Source organism: Chiloscyllium punctatum, chromosome 6 (assembly GCF_047496795.1).
Source record: "Chiloscyllium punctatum isolate Juve2018m chromosome 6, sChiPun1.3, whole genome shotgun sequence".
NCBI classification, from domain to species: domain Eukaryota; kingdom Metazoa; phylum Chordata; class Chondrichthyes; order Orectolobiformes; family Hemiscylliidae; genus Chiloscyllium; species Chiloscyllium punctatum.
The window spans coordinates 76,829,365-76,852,368 of NC_092744.1; the positions used below are offsets into that span (position 1 = coordinate 76,829,365).

Sequence of the window (23,004 nt, forward strand, 5' to 3'; positions counted from 1 at the left end):
ATTGGCCATCTTAGACCAAACTTATTCTGCATGGTTGAACATGCCTGGGCAATCCCCCATCACATTGGGGAGATGCCAATGTCATAGTTGTACTTGAAGAGCTTGGCTAAGGTACATTGCGTGTATACACGTCTCAGTACTATCACAGGGAGATTGTCAGGGTGCCAAGAGCAATTCCCTTGAATGCTTGGAGTTTAACACGCAATTGCAAAGGAAAAGGCTGAAAAGTTTGTAGGTGTTATTCGCCTAGAGTGCCCACCTCAGCACCCGATCCTACTTGGTCTTCTCCCATCAATGCAAAGCTGCTAGTGCCCTGTCAACTTGCAATGTGACATTAAGAGATGACTGCCTTTTAAAATGCCCACAACTCATCCATATGTATTCTTTATCTTCCGACTTGACATTCTAAACTACTGATTGTGATCCAAAATGGAGCAGTGAATTCAGTAATAATTTCACATTTGAGACAGTGCAGGTTCACAAAAATGTCTTTGAAATATGCACCCAAGATTTGAGCAAGCCTATGATTTTGATGATGATGTCAAGATGGCTGCATTCTGTTTTCATTTAGGGTTGTGTGAAACCCCTTTTGATTACAAAATCTTTTCACAGTTTCAACTCCATGATTTTTGGTTTACGTCCTTCATGCAGTTGCTTTTACTTCTTTCAAAATTGATCCTAAAACCAAATGACTAATTATCACCTTGGAGGGATGGTTTGACCTGGGAATTCTGCTCAAACCTTGTACTTACTTGGTTAAGTAGTATTATCACTAGACTATTAATTCAGAAACTTAGCTAATGTTCCTTCAGAGAAGGATATCTGCCATTCTCACCTGGTCTAGCCTACATGTGACACCAGACCCACAATGTTGTTGACTCTCAACCGAAATGGCCTCGCAAGCCACTCAGTTGTAACAACTGCAACAAAACATCCACTAAGAAATGAAACCAACGGACCACTTGGCATAAATTCAGGCACCAGAAATGACAATGGCAGAAATAGCCCTGTCAAACCTGCAAAATCCTCGTCACTAACACCTGGGGGGCCAATGCCAGAATTGGGAGAGAGTTGTCTCAGAGACTAATCAAGCAACAGCCTGACATAGTCATACTTGTGGAATCACACCGGCAGGACAGACCCAGCAGAAGTTGCCGTACAGTGGTATACAGTCAGGAGGGAGTTGCCTTAGTCCTCAACATTGACTACACACCCCACTATACCTCTTGCTGATTACCACATACTGTCCTCTCTTGGATGATAATTGGGTATTCCTCCATGTTGGAGGTAGCACAGAGGATGGCAAAGGTGTAAAATGTACTGAGTCAGGGATTTCATTGTCTATTGCCAAGTGTGGTTCGGCATCAGCACTACTGATCAAGCTGGTCTGGTTCTAAATGACATAGCTGCTAGACTTGGGCTGGGGGAGTTGGTGAGGGAACCAACAGAAGGGAAAAACATATTTGACCTCAACCATACCAATCCACCAGTTGCACATGCATCGGTTGAGGACAGCTTTGGCAAGAGTGTCCATCGCACAGTCCTTATGGAAACAAAGTCCCACCTTCACATCGAGAATAACCTCCGTATTGTTTGGCAGTATCACTGTGCTGAATGGGACAGACTCTGAACAGATCTAGCAATTCAAGACTGGGCATCCAAGAAGCACCGTGGGCCACCTAAAGCAGCAGAGTTGTACTTCAGCATAAGCTACAACCTCATGGCACAGCATATCGCCCACTCAACTATTACCATCAAGCCAGGGGATCAACCCTGGTTCAATGGAGAGTGCAGGACAGCATGCAGGAGCAGCAACAGGCATACCTGAAGATGAGGTGTCAATCTGGTGAAACTATCAAACAGGAACATTGCACACCAAACAACATAGATAGCAAATGATAAGCCATCCTCCAACCAAAGGATCAGACTTAAGCTCTGAAGTTCTGCTATATTCAGTCATGAATGGTGTGGATAATTGAATAACGAACTGCAGGAGGAGACTCCACAAATATCCCCAGTGATGGAAGAACTCAACACATCAATGCAAAGAAATAAGGCTGAAGCTTTCACAATAATCTTCAGCCAGAAATGCCAAGCAGATGATCCATGTCAGCCTCCTCCAGTGGTCCTCATCATCACAACATCAGCTAATCCAGTGATATCAAGAAGCGGTTGGAAGCACTGAATACTGCAAAGTACATGGGTCCTGGCTAAATTTTGGTAATTGTACTGAAGACTTGTGCTTCAGAATTTGCCGCTCCCCTAGCCAAGCTGTTCCAGGACAGCGAACAACATCTGGCATTGACTCAACAATGTGGAAAATTGCCAGGTCTATCCTGCACACAAAAAGTAAGATAAACCTAACCCAGCCTAATACTGTCTCATCAATATACTCTCATAATGGAAGCTATCATCAACCAAGTTATCAAACGGTACTGCTTAGCAATACCTGCTCACTGATGTCTAGTTTGGGTTCTGCCCTGGCCAGCCAGCTCTTGACCTTATTATAGCCTTGGTTCAAACATGGACAAATCAGCTGAATTCCAGAGGGGAGGTTAGAGATCGACAGCCTTTGACATCAAGGCTGCATTTGGTATTAAGGAGCCTTCACAAAACTGGAATCAATGGGTATCAGGGGCAAACTCTCTGCTGGTTGGAGTCATACCTGATACACAGGAAGATGGACTATGATGTCAATGGTCACTCTTCTCAGCTCCAAGGCATCTCTGCAGGAGTTCCTCAGGGTAGTGTCCTAGACCCAAACATCTTCAGCTGCTTCATCAATGACCTTCCCTCCATCAGAAGGTCAGAAGTGGGGATATTTGCCAATGATTGCACAATGTTCAGTACCATTCACGACTTGTTAGACTTTAAAGCAACCCAAGATCTGGACAATATCCAGGCTTGGGCTCACAAGTGGCAAATAACAAGTAACATTTACACCACACAAATACCAGACAATGACCATTTCCAATAAGAGACAATCTAATCACTGCCCCATAACATTCAGTAGTGTTCCTGTCATTGAATCCCCAACATCAACATCTTGGGGCTACCATTGATCAGAAATTCAACTGGATTCGCCATTCAAATATAGTGGCTTCAAGAGCAGGTTGGAGGCTAGGAAAACCGCTGCAAGTAACTCACCTAACCATCATCTACAGAGCACAAATCAGAAGTGTGATGGAATGCCTCCCCACTTGCCTGGATGGATGCAGCACCAACAAGCAGCTTGATACCATCCAAGTTAAACAAGTCGACTTAATTGACATCAAATCCATAAGTATCTATTCCTTCCACCACTTAATCTACACTGCTGCTATTGAATATATCTACAAGACGCACTGCTAAATTTACCAAAGATCCTTAGATGGTACCTCCAATACCCAAAACTACTAACATCTAGAAGGATAAGGACAACAGATATGCGAGAACACCACACTCCAGTTCCCTTCCAAGACACTCACAATCCAGAGTTGGAAATATACCACCACTCATTCACTGTTGCAGTGTCAAAACCCTGGAATTCCCTCCCTAACGGAATTGTGGGTCTACCTATAGCACAGGGACTGCATTAGTTCAGCAACTCACCATTACCTTCACAAGGGCAACTAGGGACCGGCAACACATGGTGGCCAGCCAACAATGCCCACATCCCATGAATTTATCAAGTTTATTAGGAATTTTAATTTTTGATAGATTTAAATATCTTTATGATGATCTTACTGCCAAAAACAGCACAATTCTTGTGTGCAAATACAAAGGAAATGATGGAAGTTATCTTGGATCACTTGAGATACTGGTATGTCGGAGGTTGAAACACTTATTAGTCTTGTGGCTGATTAGATACAGGGTGATTATTATTCCATTTTTAACTAAGGTGTAGCAATCCCATTTATGTATCAAGTGTTCAGTCAGGATGCTGCTGATAATCCAAACTCTGTGGAGTTAAGGGGTCAAGACCACACTAAAATAAATTTCCAGCCTACAAAACATTTGGGTGAAGTGAAGTTTGTGAATGAAATGTGTCCATTTATGACTTCGGACTGTGTAGTCAGTGGATCAGGCAATAGATCGTAAACAATAGGAGATTATTTGGCCATTTGAGCTTACTGTGCTATTTAATAAAATCATACTTGATCCTACTAGTCCCAACTCTACTTTCATACCTGCCCTGATTACCCCACTTGTCTATCAGCACTGGTTGGTTTTTGAAATTCTCTTATTCAATCTCTTGGAGATGAAATTGCTCTTCACCTCCATCTTAAATTGATGACCCCTTATTTTAAAGCACATTCTCTTAGTTCTTCACTTTAGAAAACACCCCCACAGAATCTTATTGAAACAGAAAAGATCACCTCTAATCAGCAAATTTAGCCACTAAAGATTCAGTTCCTTCATCTACATTACCGACATTGATTACAAATATCTAAGGTGCCAGCACTGACTCCTGGGGTATTCTACTACTTACAGTTCACCAGTATGAAAAGGATTCTAGTTTCTATTTGTTAGTCTATCCTCTAATCCCAACCTTTTATCTTGGATAGCCAATTTTTATGTGGCACCGTATAAAAGACCTCACAGAGATCCAAGTAGATGATCATCTCCTGATTCCCACTTACTCACTCTGCTTGTTAAATGCTTAAAAACCTCAAATGATAAATTTGTCAAACATGACTTCTCTTGCACAATCCTTGATTCTGCCTTATTGAAGATTTTCTAAGTATCCTGCTCCTACCTCTTTGCTAATGAATTCTAGCATTTTCCCAAAACCAGCCTATACTTTCCTGCTATCCACCTCCCTCCATTCTTTAAAGGGGCCGTTACATTTGCTGATCTGAAAACCTCAGGGACCTTTCCAGATGTGGGGAAATTTGGACATTAGAATCAATGCATCCATTATCTCTACAGAATATATAACCCCATTAGTCTTCTTACTACTTTTTTCTCCAGCAATCGTGATAAATTTTAAGTTCTTCCCTTTTGTATCTGTTTTTTGAAAAAAGCTATTCTTGGGATGATTTTGGTGTCTTCCACTATGAAGATATATATAAATATGTAATCAATGCCATTACTACTTCTTCCTTTTGTATTCTTCAATCTTAGTCAGAGACCAAAGCTTACTTTCGCTATTCCTTTCTTTTTTATACATACTCAAGTCATCCTTTGCTGGTTTCTAAAGTTTTTTCGACCCTCTGGGCCACTACAAATCTTTGTACTATTACTTTTTCAATTTGATACCATCTTTTATTTCCTTAGTTGGCCATGCATAGTACTTTCTTTCTCAATAGAATCTAACTTTATTGAAAGTTAGTAAACTTCTGCTTAAATATTTGCCATTGCTTCTCTACCATTGTGAATCTTAATCTACTGCCCCAGTCCACTTATGAGTCAAAGTTGTCCAGCACCGAAATAGACCCATTGATCCAACCCATCTGCATCAACCTGTCATCCTAAACTGATCCAGTCCCATTTGCCAGCACTTGGCCCATATCCCTCTAGATCCTTCCTATTCATACACCCATCCAGGTGCCTTTTGAATGTTGTAATTGCACCCGCCTCCACCATTTCATCTGGCAGCTCATTCCATACATGCACCATCCTCTGCATGGAAAAGTTGCCCCTCAGGCCCTTCTGAAAACTTGCCACTCACCTTACACCTATGCCCTCTAGTTTTGGACTCCCCTACCCTTGGAAAAAGACCTTGACTATTCACCCTTACCATGCCCCTTAAGATTTTATAAGCCTCTATAAAAGGTCACCCCTCAGCCTCCGACACTCCATGGGGAAAAAAAAACCCAGCCTATTCAACCTCTCCCTGTAGCTCAAACCCTCCAATTCCAGCAACAGCTTCGTACATCTTTTCTGAATCCTTTCAAGTTTAACAATATCTTTCCTATTAGTAGGGAAGACCAGAATTGAATGCCAACAGACTTCATACTCTTGTAATTATCTTTAAGATTTCAGTTTCAGATCCATAACTCTTACCCTCAAACTGAATGGGAGATTCCATCATGTTATAACCACTTGCGTCCAGATGATCCTTTACTCTGAGATCTTTAATTAATCCTGTCTCATTACACCATCATGTTGGTTCGGTTCCTAACATACTGTTCTCAGAAACTGTGCTGAATATACTACAAACTAATCCTCAGGCCACCTGCGCCAATTTAAATTGTCCAGACTCTATGAATATTAAAATCACCTACGAGGGTTGTAGTATACTGTCGTACAGTACAGCTACTGTCCTACAGTAGAGATGTTATAAGGGGGCTATAAACTATTCACAACGGTGACATTTTTAAAACTCGCTTACTGGATTTGGGTCTCACTGGCTGGGCCAGCATTCAATACCCGCTCACTGGTTATCCTTGAGAAGATGGTGAGCTGCCTTCTTGAAATGCTGCAGTCTATGTGCTGTAGGTAGATCCACAATGCCATTAGGAAGGGAATTCCAAGAATTTGACTGTGACAGTGAAGGAATAATGATATACTTTCAAATCAGAATGGCAGCTGACTTGGAGGGGAACTTTCAGGTGGTGATGTTTCCATGTATCTGCTATCCTTGTCCTTCTAGATGGAAGTAATTGTGGGCTTCTAACATCCGTGGATCTTTGGTGAATGCCTGCAGTGCATCTTACAAATGGTGCATACTGCCGCTACTGAGTGTTGGCGATGGATGGAGTGAATGCTTGTGGATGTGTTGCCAATCAAGCAGAGAAATGAGAGCATGGAATTAAAATGCCAAGAAAGCGGAAACACAAGGTCATGCTCGCTGATTTTTCTTGTTCATTCACGGGACGTGGCCAGGTCAGAATTAATTGCCCATCTCTAATTGCCAAGAGGGCAGGTGACAGACAACCACATCGCTGACCAGACTGAAGTCACATGTAGGCCAGATCATGCAAGAATGGCAGATTTCTTTCCCTAAAAGACATTAGTGAACGAGATGGGTTTTTCCAACAATCAACAATGGCCTCATGGTCATCATTAAGATTAAGAAATCTTCAAGGGTTAAGAATCTAAAGACCTTGTTGTTTAAATTGTATTCAAATTCTGTTCCAAAAAGCAGTTACCCAGTTAACAACAGATCTCCACACTAATAGTGGACACGACATTGTGAGCAGTGAATAAGGGATAATAAACACACAAATTACTGCTTCCCCGCCTGTGAATATTTGCAGCCTTGGATGATGAACTGGCCAGTTAAAAAGGTAGGTGCCACATTTCCTGTGCTTGCATGGAATGGGCCCTGGGATTGGGCCCTGGTGTAAGAGGTGAATGAGCTGTGAACCAAGGCGTCATGAAGAGAATAGTTCCTTCAGAATGTTGACAGGAGAGGGGTGGTTGTGTTTCATGGTGTGCTTTGAATGTGGAGTGACTTGGTGACGAGATACCAGTCTCTGTGAGGTTACTTCATAGTCAAAGCAGCTGTGATAAATGGGTGGGCCTAAAATGAATATTAGTAGACAGTCTATCCCCAAAAGGCAGCAAATTTGAGTAAGGGAAAGGGAGGTATCAGAGATGGGCAGTGAAGGTGAAAGAACGGTGAAAATTAGAATTAAGGATGTTGTCTTCCAGTACTGGGCGATAACAAGAAATAGGTATCAGTCCAGTCACCGAGTACTGGAGAAAGTTGAACAGGAATAAGAAATTTTGCACATACCCACAAAAAGAAAGTTCTAATTTGAACCCAAATGGATACTAATAGTCATATATTCCATTTGAAGGAAGGCAGAGAACCTAACTTATTGAGATTACTTTTTCAACCAGGCAGGCAGGATAATAAGTGGATGGGCACTGGCTGGACCTCTGTCAAGGAAGAGGATCCCACAGACATCCCAACTGGGGAGGGAGTTGCAGCGTATCGGATGACATGGTGAAGAGGAGATGGACAAAGCTGGAAAACTGGGACATATTTGAAATGAGATAGGGAGCAAAAGTGTGACAAATGTATGTGGGATGAAATTGGGCAAGGATATAAAGGAATAGCGGCCAGATGGTACAACACAAAAGGCTGAAACAGTGGGTCTACCATGCTAGTCCTGTTTGTGGATCTTGGGGAGGTGGAAGTGGTGTATTTGGGATTGGGCAACTGTGAGGTGGGTAGCCACAGAGGGAAGATCTCCAGAGGAAATGGAAGCCAAATGACAACTATGGAAACAGCAAGTTCATGTTTGGTGGCAGAGTCATGGTCCTTGGAGAGGCAGGAAGCAGTGCCTGAGAGTTGGCACTCAGCCTCTGCAATTGGTACACCATCCACCAAAAGCACCAACCTTGACAGTAGGTTTGATCAAAACATTACAGTCCTACCTGAGACAAAGACGTGCAGCAAATTCAGATGGAGGCAGGTTCGAGCAGCAGAGACATTTACATGGTTAATGTCACTCCGATTGTTCTCAAATAAAGGATCAAGAATGGGCAAGAGACCAGAGAAAGGGGCAGAGGTGGAGACAGAATACTAGAATCAGGAGAGGGATCTGCTGGGCAGCTCGAGGACTCCTATCCAAAGTGACTACTGGGACGAAGGTGGTGGAATAAGAGATCAAAGTCTGTTGAGGTGGACATTCATTAAAGTGGGGTGAGAAGGGGAATCCATGTTAAGCTGACTGAAAGGGGACAAGGTCAGATGGTGCTGTGAATACATGGCAAGAGGTGGACTTAGAAGAATGGGGGTCAGTGGGAAATCAAGAGGAAGAAAAAAAGGGCATTGTTACCCATGAAGTGTTACAGTTTGGATTCCTGAACACACAAAGGAAAAGGAAAAGAGTTTTGCTAAGGTGGCAGAGATAGAACTTTCATTTTTCTGCCATTCACACACTTGTCTCAATAGATTTCTTTACCACAACCATTTCCCTACCGTGATATTTTTGCCCCTCAATTTCTTCTGCCAAGACCTATTCCAGACCTTTCTTTGTTCTCCCTCTCCTTTTCAACAATATAAAACCCATCACATTTGTACCTTTCATGTCTGGTGCAGAATCATATCCGATTTGACAGGTTAACTCTGTTCCTCTGTCACACAACACTACTTCGCTGTTCTCCCATGAAGGATGCTGCATCCCCAACTTGAGATGGCGATGCAGGAAGTAACACATGCTGCTCACTGTACTGCTGTCTGGGGAAGATTCAGGTTGACACAGGGAACCTGCTCACTATGTGCTCCTTCAGTCCCAAACATCTCAGGCACAAGGGGAATGAAATCTCAAACCTCTGACCTTTTGCAGGTTTCTGACTCCCTTACTGGAAAAGGCAACGTGTCACTCTGATGGATCTCACCTTTTCCGTGCCAAATGCCTCTATTGCTACACTACAACTGTGGGCTGCAATCACGCAGCGTGGTATTGGCTTTTCCCTTTGTTCACAACACACTCATAAAATGTCCCAGCTGGTTCCGATATGCAGAATGTTTTGTCTAGCTGGGTACCCAAGGGTAGAGTTCAGGCTATGCAAAACATGAAGGTATCCTCTATGTTTATTTTCTCAAATACAAATTATTTGCATTTAATTGATCCACTCAAATTTTAACAAGTGTTTCTTGGCCCATCTTGTTTCAGTTAATTATCAAAATAAAAACAAAGACAGGTAAATAAGCCAGGGAGAAACTATGGACAATAAACAGTAAACCACCATTTAAGATTAATACTTGGGGACTTTGGGACAGTTCCTGTTCACTGCAGTGCAGACAATACCATTATTTTCCATCTTGAGGATGGCTAGCTTGTAAATATTCTCATTCTACATAGTAATTGTTTTTGTTCACTTATCCACCTATGTTTAATAGATCTATTTGATTATGTTTTGAGCTATATAGTAAGGGAAGCACTTACTTGCAATGCCTTCTCAAGCTGAGGAAAGTCATGTGAGGTTATGTGAAATAACTACTAAACTAAAAATTGAGGAAAAAGGGTTTGCCTACCAAACTGAAATCAGCAGAAATCACTGAGATATTGACAGGCACTGCATATCCTACTTAGTCAACTGCAAAAAAGGTGCAGATTCTGAATCCAACCTGGAATTTAAAAAAAAACAAAAATCTGGAAGGAAAGTTTTTGTTGCATGGGATTTGTTTAACACATCCTCAAGTAATGCCAGTGATAAACAGCAGCACTAACCTTATGGTATAAGCTACCCATTGTACTGTACCTGTCATTGAGCGTTAACTGACAGCGCCTAATGTCTGGTATTGATATTACGCCACAGTGCTTGTACTGTCCATCTCCAATGGAACGGGACACCTCCAATACACCCATCACCCGACCATCTCTGGGTAGACAAAAAGCAATATATCAGCCCCTGGTCAATCAACACACAAAATAAACAAATTTGATTTCATTTAATTTACTATTGTCACATGTGCCTGGGTTCTGCGAAAAGTTTTGTTTTGCATGCACTACAGGCAGATCATACCATACCAAGTGCATTGGGGTAATAGAACAGAGTAAAATGTTACAGCTGTGCAGAAGGTGCACCAACAGTGAGATCAACATTAAATTTGAGACAACCATTCAGAAGCCTAATAACAGTGGGGATGAAACTGTTCTTGAATGCGTTGCTACATGTGTTTAAGATTTTGTATCTTCTGCCTGATCGAAGAGGTTGGAAGAGATTATAACTCAGGTGGGAGGGGTATTTGATTATGTCAGCTGCCTTTCCAAGGAGTCAATGGATGGAAGGTTGGTTTGTGCGACAGGACAACAAACCCACTTCACATCATGATCATTAGTTACAATGCTTGCAGCATCACTTAGCCTATCATTTGGGCTTGCCTCCTTCCAGTAACGCATACCAACCACATCGCAGGGCTGATTCTGTGACCGTGTGGGAAGCAACAGCCAAATGAAGAACTGTCATCAAATTATGGGCTTTCACCTGGGGCCAGAAAATCAGGGGCAGTGGGGCACAATTACCCCAGTAGCATTCTTTATGAAGGTTCAAGAACGGAATTAGATTATATCTCATCATTATCAATGACTTGTTTGAAAAATACACAATTTTCTTCTTTGCTTTCTGCAGGCAGTGGTTAATTTCCCAACTGATAGTTAAGAGGCTACTATGTCTCAGGGAACGTTACATTGTGTACAGTCATGAGAAGATGAATGTTATGATACATTTAACCAGGGGACCCAAATAATTGCAATGTCACCTCCTACTATACAGAGACAAAACTCCCCTAAAAACTTTTTGATACGATGCTCACAGATGCATATAAATGGACAAACACAGGGCGGAGGTGAAAAACCCCAAAACCTTCCTACTCATCACTGACAAATTCTGGATTCCACAAAGCCACCAAATGGACATAAACAGAATACTGGAGCTCAATTACTGAAGCTACAGAGATTCTGAAGAATATACTGAGATTTTATCATGTTTGCAGCACCAAATTCAATCCTCTCCCTCATCTCATGGACGGTGCAGGAAGCAGAAAATCAGCAACTACATGGTGGCTCAGTGGTTAGCACTGCTGCCTCTCAATGCCAGGGATCTGGATTAGATTCCACCCTCGGGTGACTGTCTGTATGGAGTTTGCATATTCCCCCCGTATCTGTATAGGTTTCCTCTAGGTGCTCCAGTTTCCTCCCACAATCCAAAAGATGTGCAAGTGATGTGGATTGGCCATGTTAAGTTGCCCATAGACTGCAGAGATGTGCAGGCTAGGTGGATTAGCCATGCGAAATGCAGGGGTAGAGGTTGGGTCTGGAAGGTCAGCGTGGAGTCAATGGGCCGAATAGCCTGCTGCTACACTCTAGGGATTCTACAAAGAAACTGCACTGGCTCAGGAACCCTGCTACTGTCCTAGCAACCAGTCTGTTTCTTCTGCACAGATTAGACAATTACATTAATAATAAATGATGTGAGGTGCCGGTGTTGGACTGGGGTGGACAATGTTAAAAATCATACAACACCAGGCTATAGTCCAACAGTTTATGTGGAAGTACTAGCTTTCAATGTGCTGCTCCTTTGTCAGGTAGTACCTGAAGAAGCAGCAGCACTCCGAAAGCTAGTACTTCCAAATAAACCTGTTAGACAATAACCTGGTGTGTGATTTTTAAATTAATAAGGAAGAACAATTTAAGTGGAATTAAATTTTAAATAATTTATATTCTGGAGATTTCTGCCAATAATCCAAACTTAAGAATTTCAGTGTTAAGAGATAGATTGCACTTGCATGAGATAAAATAATAAATGTTGAGTTTGCACATTCTCCCAGTGTCTGCGTGGGTTTCCTCCGGGTGTTCCAGTTTCCTCCCACAACCAAAGATGTGCAGGTTAGGTGAATTGCACATGCTAAATTGCCCGTAGTGTTAGGTGCGTTAGTCAGGAGTAACTGTAGGGTAAGAGAATGGGTCTGGGTGGGTTACTCTTCAGACGGCTGGTGTGGACTTGTTGGGCTGAAGGGCCTGTTTCCATTCTATAAGTAATCTAATCTAAAAAAAAGTAAACAGCAAAGGAGCTGAGCTTTTTAACAATGGAGGGAACACTACCGGATAGTGGAGTTTTGGCTCCTCCTACTGGAGGAAAAAGAACATGAACATTGAGCATTCATAGCAAAACACCAGGTCCTGTAGAAGATTGAAGAAGTGTGTCTATAAAGTAGTCACGGCTAACACAAACAGGAATCTAGGTGCAGAGCGATGGATAAAGTGAATACTGAATAGCTAAGGCAACTAGCCTAAAAACATTTAAGAGGGAGCTATACAAGTTCTTAAGCTAGAAACGAGTGGAACAGCTAATGGAATGGAATAAAGGAAGTTGAGGGGAGGATTGGGGGGCATCATTAATACCAAGATGGAATAGTTGGGTGGAATGGTCCATTTCAGTGCTGTAAGATTCTATGAAATCATTGTTACTAAAGGAATCAAAAGGTTTCGGGACAAAGTAGGAACAGGGTTCCGAGTTGGATAATCATGATATTGAGTGGCGGGGCAGGCTCAAATGGTTGAATAGTCAACTTGTTTTCCTAGTTTCACTGGCTGCAATAAAATTAGTCTTGTGCTGCATGCAATCGTGTTTGACGGCTGTGTGGAAAAAGTGGATGATTTCATTCCAAGAGCAGACTGTTTGTTTTCCCAGTGTGTAATAACACACCGTCTCACTGGGTGAGCATAACACTGAGTGTTGCATTCCTGTCGCACTGATGCCCCTCAGCTTGACAAACCTGACACCAAAAATTGCACCGAATCAAGAATTTACTTCTACGTAGGACGACCTATCAGACAGCACCATTGTATATTGATGGGGTGATTCACAGGCTGTATTGTCGAGTTTTCCAGAACTGAAAGCCGACCAGCTTTGTGATAAGGTTAATAGAACACGTACATTTTCAGACAAATATCAAATCAAGGCAAGACTTGGAAACTAAAGCACAGAGGAGCTCAGTGTTGATCACCATATGTGTCACTTTCATACATCATGACAGGAAAAGCTGAAAAGCTTCCAGATTAGCCAATGACAAGGAGAAGGTGAGGACTGCACATGCTCGAGATCAGAGTTGAGAATGTGGTGCTGGAAAAGTCCAGCAGATTAGGTAGCATCTGAGGGGCAGAAGAATCGACGTTTCAGGCATAAGCCCTTAATCAGTCAACAGGAAGTATAGACTCCAGCATAGTGCTTAAAGGAACTCTCTGCAGCATTAGCTACACCAGTGGGATACACAAGCTTCTATCAAACATCTACACAGAGCCAAAAACATCAGCTAACAAAAAAAAAGTCAAACTGTGCTCAAATCACAACATCTGTATTATAACAACATGATGATCATATCTGCCTGACCATCAGATATCCACAAGAGTGGACATCATCCATTCAACAATTTGTCCATGTCTCCATTCACTTTACGGTGTTTAAAAAAAAAACCCCTTTCATGTAGGTTCTTCATAGCAACAAATGCCATTTAACCAGGAACTACACAGAGAGTGATTCCTAGTTTATTCTGGACAAGCACCAATATTTTGCTCTTCTATAACACCCTTAAATGCATAAAACGTCCTAACGCACTTAACTGGAGTATTATCAAACCCATTGGTAAAAACAAGGACGGCAGATGCTGGAAACCAGAGTCTAGATTAGAGTGGTGCTGGAAAAGCACAGCAGGTCAGGCAGCATCAGAGGAGCAGGAAAATCGACGTTTTGGGCAAATCCTTTCATCAGGAATCGAGGCAGGGTGCCTGCAGAGTGGAGAGAACTCTGCAGGCACCCTGCCTCGATTCCTGATGGAAGGGCTTTTGCCCGAAACCTTGATTTTCCTGCTCCTCAGATGCTGCCTGACCTGCTGTGCTTTTCCAGCACCACTCTAATCTGTTATCAAACCAATACTGAGTGACAGAAGATGTGACGAAAGATGTAAGTTTTATTTTGGGCTTTGGATTTTAAGATAGAGGCAGACAGATGTGGATCAGTTCTGTTCTGGGAATTGTTTAAAACTAAAGGTCATAAAGTCATTCGACCTAACTGCATCAATTCCAAGAAAGGATGTGACTGCAGTCAAGTGCCAAAGAGAACCACTGCACTGCCAATGGATGCAATGTTTATGATGCCGAGTTTACAACAGACTGAAAAGTCATTAGTTGAGTTTTGATTTCAGAGCAGAAGGTACAAGGTCTCAAATCAAAATAATTAGTTCAGTTCAGCCCAGAAAAGAAAATATATTCTCCTGGCAGGAAGATCAAGCTTTTAGTTCAGGGTAAGCAATCATACTGGCCGAGTATTCGTGTTTGTAGAGCCTCCAAGCCAGGAGTACTTAGCTGAAATAAACATATTCAATTCCATCAGAAACGTAAAAGATTCAGGAGAGCAGAATCAGAAAGGAATCGTAAACTATCTCCGTAGTCCAAGGAACAGAAACTGGGAGAAGTCACAGATAAGCGTGAATTTTCTTTGGAATTGCGTATTGATAACATCTGTTGTTGAAACTTCGTTTTGCTGTTTGTGTTAAGATCTTTCTAACTGTTTAATATATGAGTATTTATATACATTGGTTTTCTTTTGCTCTACTTATGCTATTTTGTTAAAGAACGTTTGCAGCCTCATTTGAATCACTGTGGTAACAAACTGCAAAAAGTTAAACACATGATCTAACAAGCGAGGCTTCATTCTAAGATCGGATTTGTCCTGTACTACCATCAGCTGGAAGCATAACAAAAAGAACATTGGAACAGACGACCCATAAGCTTGCTCAAAATGGTAGGTGTCAAGCAGTGCTTTAGAGGCAGCACAGATAATGAGGTGGGGTGGTTTAGGGGGCAAGTTACAAATTTAGGCCCTTGACATCTGAAGATAGGACCACCAACGATGGGATGAAGCAAATCAGGACATTTCTTAACCAGGAGCCAATGAAGGTCAGTCACCACAAGGGAGATGGGTAAACAGTATAAATTTTGAGTGATGCAAAGTTTATAGTGTGTCAGAACTGGGAGGCTAGCCAGGAATACATTGGAACAGCCAATTCTAAAGCTAACAAAAGGTATGGAAGTGGGTTTCAGCAGATTCAGAGCCCTTAAGCATTATGGAAGTGAAAAGTAGGCAATCTTGATGAATAGAGTGACTATGTCGTTAGATATTTAACATTGCAACAAATACTATAAAAAATGCATTAATTAGTTCAGCCTCTCAGTCACCAGTGGGAATAGATGTTATGGAGGTTCCCAGGAACTGCTACTAATTTAAATGGTCTGTAATAGATTATAGCATCAACTGGTTTGAACTCCAAACTCAAAAATCTCTCTCACAATTGATCTAAATGCTCAATCATATGCCTTGTTTACCTTTATTAGTTGGTTCCTGGAGACCACTGCTAAATGGAGCTCATTCCACATTCAATTGCATACAACACTATTAGTTGGCTTCTGTCTCTGAATACTGAAGTGACACTTATTCAGAAAATGGAGATTCATTTTGGTGCAGCTTGGCTTCAGCATCTTCAGGACTGTACTGCACCACACACACAGCAGGACTCTGGAAGTATATGACTTTGTATCTCCATTTCCTTGCAAACTGACCTGATAATTTGTATCTGGTAAGAAAGAGACAGATTCCAGTGCCCACTTAATTTCCTCATGCAATCATGTGTTTTTGATCTGCCTACATTTCTACAAAAATCCTTTAGAATTTACTCCTCACCTAACTGTGCCCCCGGCTTTTTGAATTCTCATCCTCTCATCGTATTGGGTTGGGTTATGTTCTTTCACCAGTGGCAAGGCCATCAATTTCTTGCTGGTCTCATTCACCCGACACAGAATGGCCTGGAAGTAAAAAGCAAAAAATTTACTTCAACAGGTGAAGAGCCGTTCCCACTGATGCATCGACTGTTATCGAAACCATGCACATAACTCACCACATCCGCCCTCAGACTGTACACGCATTGACCCACATATAGCATACCCTGAGATTACACTCATACTGCCCCACAGGCATCACAAAGTTGTATGTACACACAAGGATCGGTGCTGGGTCCTCTACTTTTTGTCATTTACATAAATGATTTGGATGCGAGCATTAGAGGTACAGTTAGTAAGTTTGCAGATGACACCAGAATTGGAGGTGTAGTGGACAGCAAAGAGGGTTACCTCAAATTACAACAGGATCTGGACCAGATGGGCCAATGGGCTGAGAAGTGTCAGATGGAGTTGAATTCAGATAAAGTTGAATTCAGATAAATGCGAGGTGCTGTATTTTGGGAAAGCAAATCTTAGCAGGACTTATACACTTAATGGAAAGGTCTGAGGGAGTGTTGCTGAACAAAGAGACCTTGGAGTGCAGGTTCATAGCTCCTTGAAAGTGGAGTCGCAGGTAGATAGGATAGTGAAGGACGCGTTTGGTATGCTTTCCTTTATTGGTCAGAGTATTGAGTACAGGAGTTGGGAGGTCATGTTGCGGCTGTACAGGACATTGATTAGGCCACTGTTGGAATACTGCGTGCAATTCTGGTCTCCTTCCTATCGGAAAGATGTTGTGAAACTTGAAAGGGTTCAGATAAGATTTACAAGGATGTTGCCAGGGTTGGAGGATTTGAGCTAAAGGGAGAGGCTGAACAGGCTGGGGCTGTTTTCCCTGGAGCTCGGAGGCTGAGGGGTGACCTTGTAGAGGTTTACAAAATTATGAGGGACGTGGATAGGATAAATAGACAAAGTCTATTCCCTGGGGTGGGGGAGCCCAGAACTAGAGGGCATAGGTTTAGGGTGAGAGGGGAAAGATATAAAAGAGACCTAAGGCACAACTGTTTCACACAGAGGGTGGTACGTGTATGGAATGAGCTGCCAAAGGATGTGGTGGAGGCTGGTACAATTGCAACATCTAAGAGGCATTTGGATGGGCATATGAATAGGAAGGGTTTGAAGGGATATCGGCCAGGTGCTGGCAGTTGGGACTAGATTGGGTTAGGATATCTGGTCAGTGTGGATAGGTTGGACCGAAAGGTCTTTCCATGCTATACGTCTCTATGACTCTATGCCATAGGTTACCCAAATTGTTTCATGTATGGGATAAATGTATTGCAAGATTCTCAAACTATTTACTATGACACCAGGTTAAATAGAGAGAGATGTGGAACAAAATGCATTTGCTACCTGCACTGCTAACAGGGAAGTATCTGTACTGAGAGTGTTTAACTGGACAAAATAGAGGTAATTTTCTCTCCATATCCACTCCATTCTATAATGGAGCTCGAACTGTTCAATTGGACAGTCTAGACACTGTTTCTAACTAAGGATATACTTGCCTAAAAAGATACTGATGTGACAGCTGAGAGAACACTTTACCCTCTAAATTCTGAACTATAGGTCGTGCCTGGACTATTCCAGTTGGTAGTTCATAAAGCTAGAGCTAGGCACCTCTGGATCAAACATCAGGTGACATCAAAGTTGAAGTTGCCTCAGGACAGCAAGCATTCTTCTTCCCTAAATTTGACTTGCACCTTAAAGAGACATAGAAACAGAAAATAGGGGCATAGAGGTAATACTTCAGATGATCTTTCCTCCGAATGAAGAACGGCAGACCTGAAATATCAACTCTTGTTTCTATCCCCGCAGAAGCTGTGTTATCTGTTGAGTATTGACAGCATTTTCTTTTATTTCAAATTTCCAGCATCTGCAGTATTTTGCTTTTAACAACAACAACAAAATAAAGACATGCCTGTTTGGGATAAGTGTAAACCTCAGCGAGCAGAGCAAACACAGAGTGGGTGCAGATTAACACACACAAATGCAAAATATCCCACAGCAATCACGACACTTAAAAGGAGGAGCTGATGCTACACAGCACGTAGTCATAGATAACAGTTATCAGTACGGGTCAGACGGGTGTCAGTGCACTGAAACTATTTCAGCCAGCCTATCTTCAAGCGCTTATCTTATATCATGAGCCTTGCTACATAAAGGATAATAGATAGCTGCAGAAACATTTAACTCTTCATTTAAAATCACACCTGGCTTAAAATCCCCGAAACACTAAACTTTAAGATATTTGGAATGCAGAGACGGTAAAAGCAATCTTTCTTTCTGTTGTATCAACATTCTGCTGTCTGGTATGAGAGCCACGCACTCCTACCACTGCACACTGGCAATGTAAAAGGCTGATCACCTACAGTCCATGTATATGCAGTGCAAGTACAATGTTCCCAGAGGAATCATCTGTATTATACAGACTCCCTTGTGGTTAAATAGAGCTCCAGGCACAAAGAACAGCAACATAGAGATAAGGGTGTGAAAGAAAATAGAAAAAAAAGAGAAAACAGTAGACATGAAAAGTGAAAATGGATACCCAGCTAGAGAGAGAGAGATAAACAAGTGAGGCAGAGAAAAAAAATAAAGAAATACAAAGGACAGAGGGAGAAGAACACCAAAGAGTCAGAAAGAGAGAGATTTAGAATGAGATATATGGGAAGGGAATGAAAGACAAAGAAAGATATACAGACAGAAGGAGAAACAGAAAATGAGAGCGAAAGGAGGCAGCAACAAAGGGGGAGCGAGAGGAGTAATGAATGAGGAAAGTAAGAGAGAAAAAAAAAAGGATTGTTATGTATTAACAGATCAGGATATCCCCAACCCAGATCAGTATTATTGACAAGAATTTCATACCTTGCTGTCACCAAGATTTGCAACATATAAATCTTTCTCCACCAGCAGGACACATGTGGCAGTAGATCCATCTTTCCAAGCAGGTTTTCTGCAGAAAGAGAAGGCATACAAAAATTAGCTCATTGATCTGCATTTATGGAAGGTTTTATGCAGTACATGATTTTGGAGCTCTATATAAAATCTGTCAATTGGACCAGCAAACCACATGTGAACAGCAAGGCATCTTTGGGCACTGCCAAGAGGATGCAGGGGAAAGTCAGGATAAAGAGAAAACACTCCTGACATAAAGGTTGTGACTGAGCAGAGAAGCAAGATTCACAGGAAGTAGCTCTGAAGAGGTCTCCTGTGGACAAAGAAGCCATGTGCTTCTCATTTGCCGGCTGCGGCACGTCACCGGAAATCTGAAAGAAGTCAGAGAAAACAAATCCAACCATGGCAATAATTGTGCAGACAGATGACTGAACAAATCAAATAAACAAAACAGACTTCTCACAAACCATGCAGTACAAGGAGCACTTTGGTGTTCTCAGCTGTGCCTGGATCTTAACAGAAACCTAAATCCTCTTCTAGTTCTTGGTCCAGTTGACCACTGGCAAGATGCCTGAAACTTTCACCACCCAATTCAGACATAAATTAAACCTTAACCAAAGCATACCAGAGGGAAAAAAACCCAGGAAAAATAGACCAAACTCCAAAATACAATCCATGCAATCATAGTAAACAAAGACATGCAATCACAGTAAAATCTGTACTACTGCCTCTCACTTTACAAGCCTTGAAAGACAACTCTTCCCTTCTTCCATACATAGGTGCTGACTCCTGCTCCATTGTGGCTGCACTCCAGAATTTAATTCAATAAGATCCTGCTTATGTGCTAACAAAGAAAACTGGGGATGGAGTTTTAATGACATTGCCAGTACAAAACTGGCTAAATGGGGTCTACTCCCTCCATCAGCAACATTCAGTATCAGTAGTATATACCATCTGCAAAATACACAGCAAAAATTCACCAAAGAAGCTTAGATAGCACCTATTGGATCCATGACCACTTCCATCTTGAGAAGGGCAGCAAGTATTTGGGAACACCACTGCTTTTAAGTTCCCCTCCCAGCCATTCACCACCTTGACGTGGACATACATGTCCATTCCTTCACTGCTGTCAAGTCAAAATCCTGGAATGCCCTCCCTAGTTGCACTGTGGGTTTACCTACAGCACATGGGCTGCAGCTGTTCACTACCACCATCGCGTGGGTAACTAGGGACGGACAATAAATGCTGGCTAGCCAGCGATACCTATGGCCCACAAGTGAATTTAAAAAGAAGACCACAGAAACTGAACAAAGGATTCAGTGGATAAATGTAATAGAATCTGGAAACAAGTTAGACAGTTCTGGAATGTTCCCAATAAAACTCCGGTCCATGCTAAGAAAATGGGATATTATAGTTGGTGTCAACTATGCTTTTGGGGATAGATAGCAGAAGGGCAAAAAGGGCAAGTAACGACTACTCACTGGCTTGATGCCTGCTTGAGAAAGCCCTCATCCGTCTGCTTGAAGGTCATTAGAAGGCATTTCTTAATGGTCTTCTCTATGCTACTCACTTCTCCTATATAGAGGATAAGTGGAAGAAAAATGTCATCATTCTATATGAAAATATCTCAATTGAACATTGAGCAGGAGTGAACTTTGAACCCAACGCCTTCAAAATATCAACTGGAATAACGAAAACAAGGTTATGTTCATCCTGCATGTCCTGGGCACGCAAACCTCTCAGTTGAAATCTCTTCACGGAAAGTTTGTTCTGGAAACTTGCAGCAGATCACAAATAGGTGATCACGTCGGACTCTAAATCTGGAGTCTCGCGTCTTGGACTGAGAGCAATGTTAGAATCGTACAGCAATGCCTAGAAGACCTTGAGACAACAGGAGTCAAAATAATGAAAAAGGCAATTTCTACTGAACATTTTTTCCTAACTATTGGAATTATCTATTGTTGGAAAGGAGCTCTCTCATCAGTGACTGAGCATCTCCTTTTAAGTTAAAATTAAATGAACATTGAACAGCTGTATGCTGGAGAAATCCTTCTAGCTAACTCCACAATAGTAAAACAACAATGGTAGAGATTGGCTATTCCTTGGCAAGTACAGTCAGTGAAAAACATATCAATAAGTTGTGCTGTAAAAACAGTACTCTTGTCTGATCAACAAGCATCTTCTGGAATAAAGCCACTCTTACCTACCAGAGAACATCTTCAGGGGTAAACTCCACTCACATCTGATCAGGTTGTCATCTCCATGACTAAACCAGCTCCCATATAGTCAGTCCTATAAGTGACTGGATACCAGCTGGCCTACTGAGCTTGGATTTTAGATGAAGTGTTGGAGTTCCTATTTTCTGTAACAGTGTTGTTACCTTTGGGGAAGTTCCGGGCAAGAGTGAGGTGAAGGTTCTGTGCTGCGTACTTGGATGCTCGTACTCCACCGTGGCCGTCGAAAACAGCAAAGTAGGAGAGCCGAGAGCTAAACCCGAGGCAAAGGCAGAGAAGGGAAGAAGAGGAGTTTTGAGAGAAATGACAGCTTCGCTATTCAGTAAATTGTTCACATGAAAACAGTTCAGTTCAATTTCATTCACAGAACACGAATAGCCCATCCTGGCTGCCTTGAGAAAAGTAGCTTGGAAGGCCTATTCTGAGTTAACCTGGTTGGTGTGGGACTGGATTCAAACATAGGCTAAACCAGGTAAGAATAGCAAGTTTTGTGAGGTCAGAAGAAAACTAACTGCTTTATTTTAAAATGACAATGTGACAGCTTTATGATCACTTTTACATTGCTAGATTTCATTTCTTTTTTTAAAAGACATTAATTCAAATTCATTCATTGTCACCAGGAGTTTACAAACCAGTGATATAACTGTTGCAATGCTGTACTCACCCACTTAGCTTCAGGGACTAGTGTTTTGATGGCAAAAAATCCCCGTAGGTGTGACAGCGCTACAAACTACATTGCACAGAATTGATATATAGGATTGGACTGCACTATGCTCATGCTGGCATACAATACAAGGTTAAGGTTGGGGGTGAATGTGGATTTAGGTCTATGGTGATCCCAGAAGAGCAGAGAAATAGAAGGCCTTGTCTTAAACTGCCCTTGCAAAGTGAAAAAAGGAAACAGCAGAGGTTAAGAACAACTCTCCAGTCTCCAATTCTGCACATAAGAACTCCCTAGATCAGCAAAAGTAGTCTGTCACACAGTAAGGCTCCTTCCAGTCTGCCAGTAAACTGTACCATAAATCAATGCTCACTCTGTAAACATAAAAGTTGCTCTGCTTTCTGTCACTTCAGTACTTACACTTCTGAGGATAATTGTGTGAAGTACGATGTGAAATCATCAATTATAACGTGTGCATCCTGCATTTCCTCTCGTTCACCCTTTCTCTCTGCAACATAACCCTTTAAGGTGACACATCCTGAAGGAAAACATCAACAGAAAAACTTTTTAAAAACTACAGATTTTGGCAGAAGATTTATCCCAACTGTACAATCTCTCTCTCATTTCCAGCCCCCCCCCCCATTTTAAATAAGTTCTCTCCCTCTGTTGTTTGGCCCCCTCCCTCTGCTTCTCTCCTGACAACACTGGCTAATGTTTGGGTATGGTGACTGATTAAATAGGACCTTTCCAAGATTAAATGTTCTAAAGATGCAAAGAAAAGTGAACATCAACCTGTAAGAAGCAAATCAAGACAAGCAATCTAAAGCTTAGGTAAAGATTGAGGGATTTTGGATGGGAATTGTGTGGTTTACAGCTTAAGTGCGACAGCAATTAAAATCAAGGATGACCTAGAGGCTAACATTGAATCAGCACAGAGATCAACGAAGGATATTGGAAATCTGGGTCGTTTAAAACTGTGTTTTCTGTGTACCATGTAGCACAG

The 23,004-nt window shown here is 41.9% G+C and overlaps 1 protein-coding gene across 13 annotated transcripts in view; it reads right to left on the reverse strand.

Moving 5' to 3' along the window:
- The window catches only part of ilkap (integrin-linked kinase-associated serine/threonine phosphatase), a 52,948-nt gene that overhangs the window by 12,264 nt on the left and 17,680 nt on the right, over positions 1-23,004 (reverse strand). For 12 of the 13 annotated variants that reach the window (XM_072572995.1, XM_072573003.1, XM_072572998.1 and 9 more), the window contains 6 exons: positions 22,422-22,539; positions 21,487-21,593; positions 20,588-20,681; positions 19,077-19,164; positions 16,123-16,244; positions 10,147-10,266 (listed from right to left, as the gene is read on the reverse strand). In XM_072572995.1, the coding sequence (XP_072429096.1) occupies positions 10,147-10,266; positions 16,123-16,244; positions 19,077-19,164; positions 20,588-20,681; positions 21,487-21,593; positions 22,422-22,539 (649 nt within the window). The remainder of the gene's footprint in view (positions 1-10,146; positions 10,267-16,122; positions 16,245-19,076; positions 19,165-20,587; positions 20,682-21,486; positions 21,594-22,421; positions 22,540-23,004) is intronic. The other variant, XM_072573007.1, reaches the window with a different exon arrangement.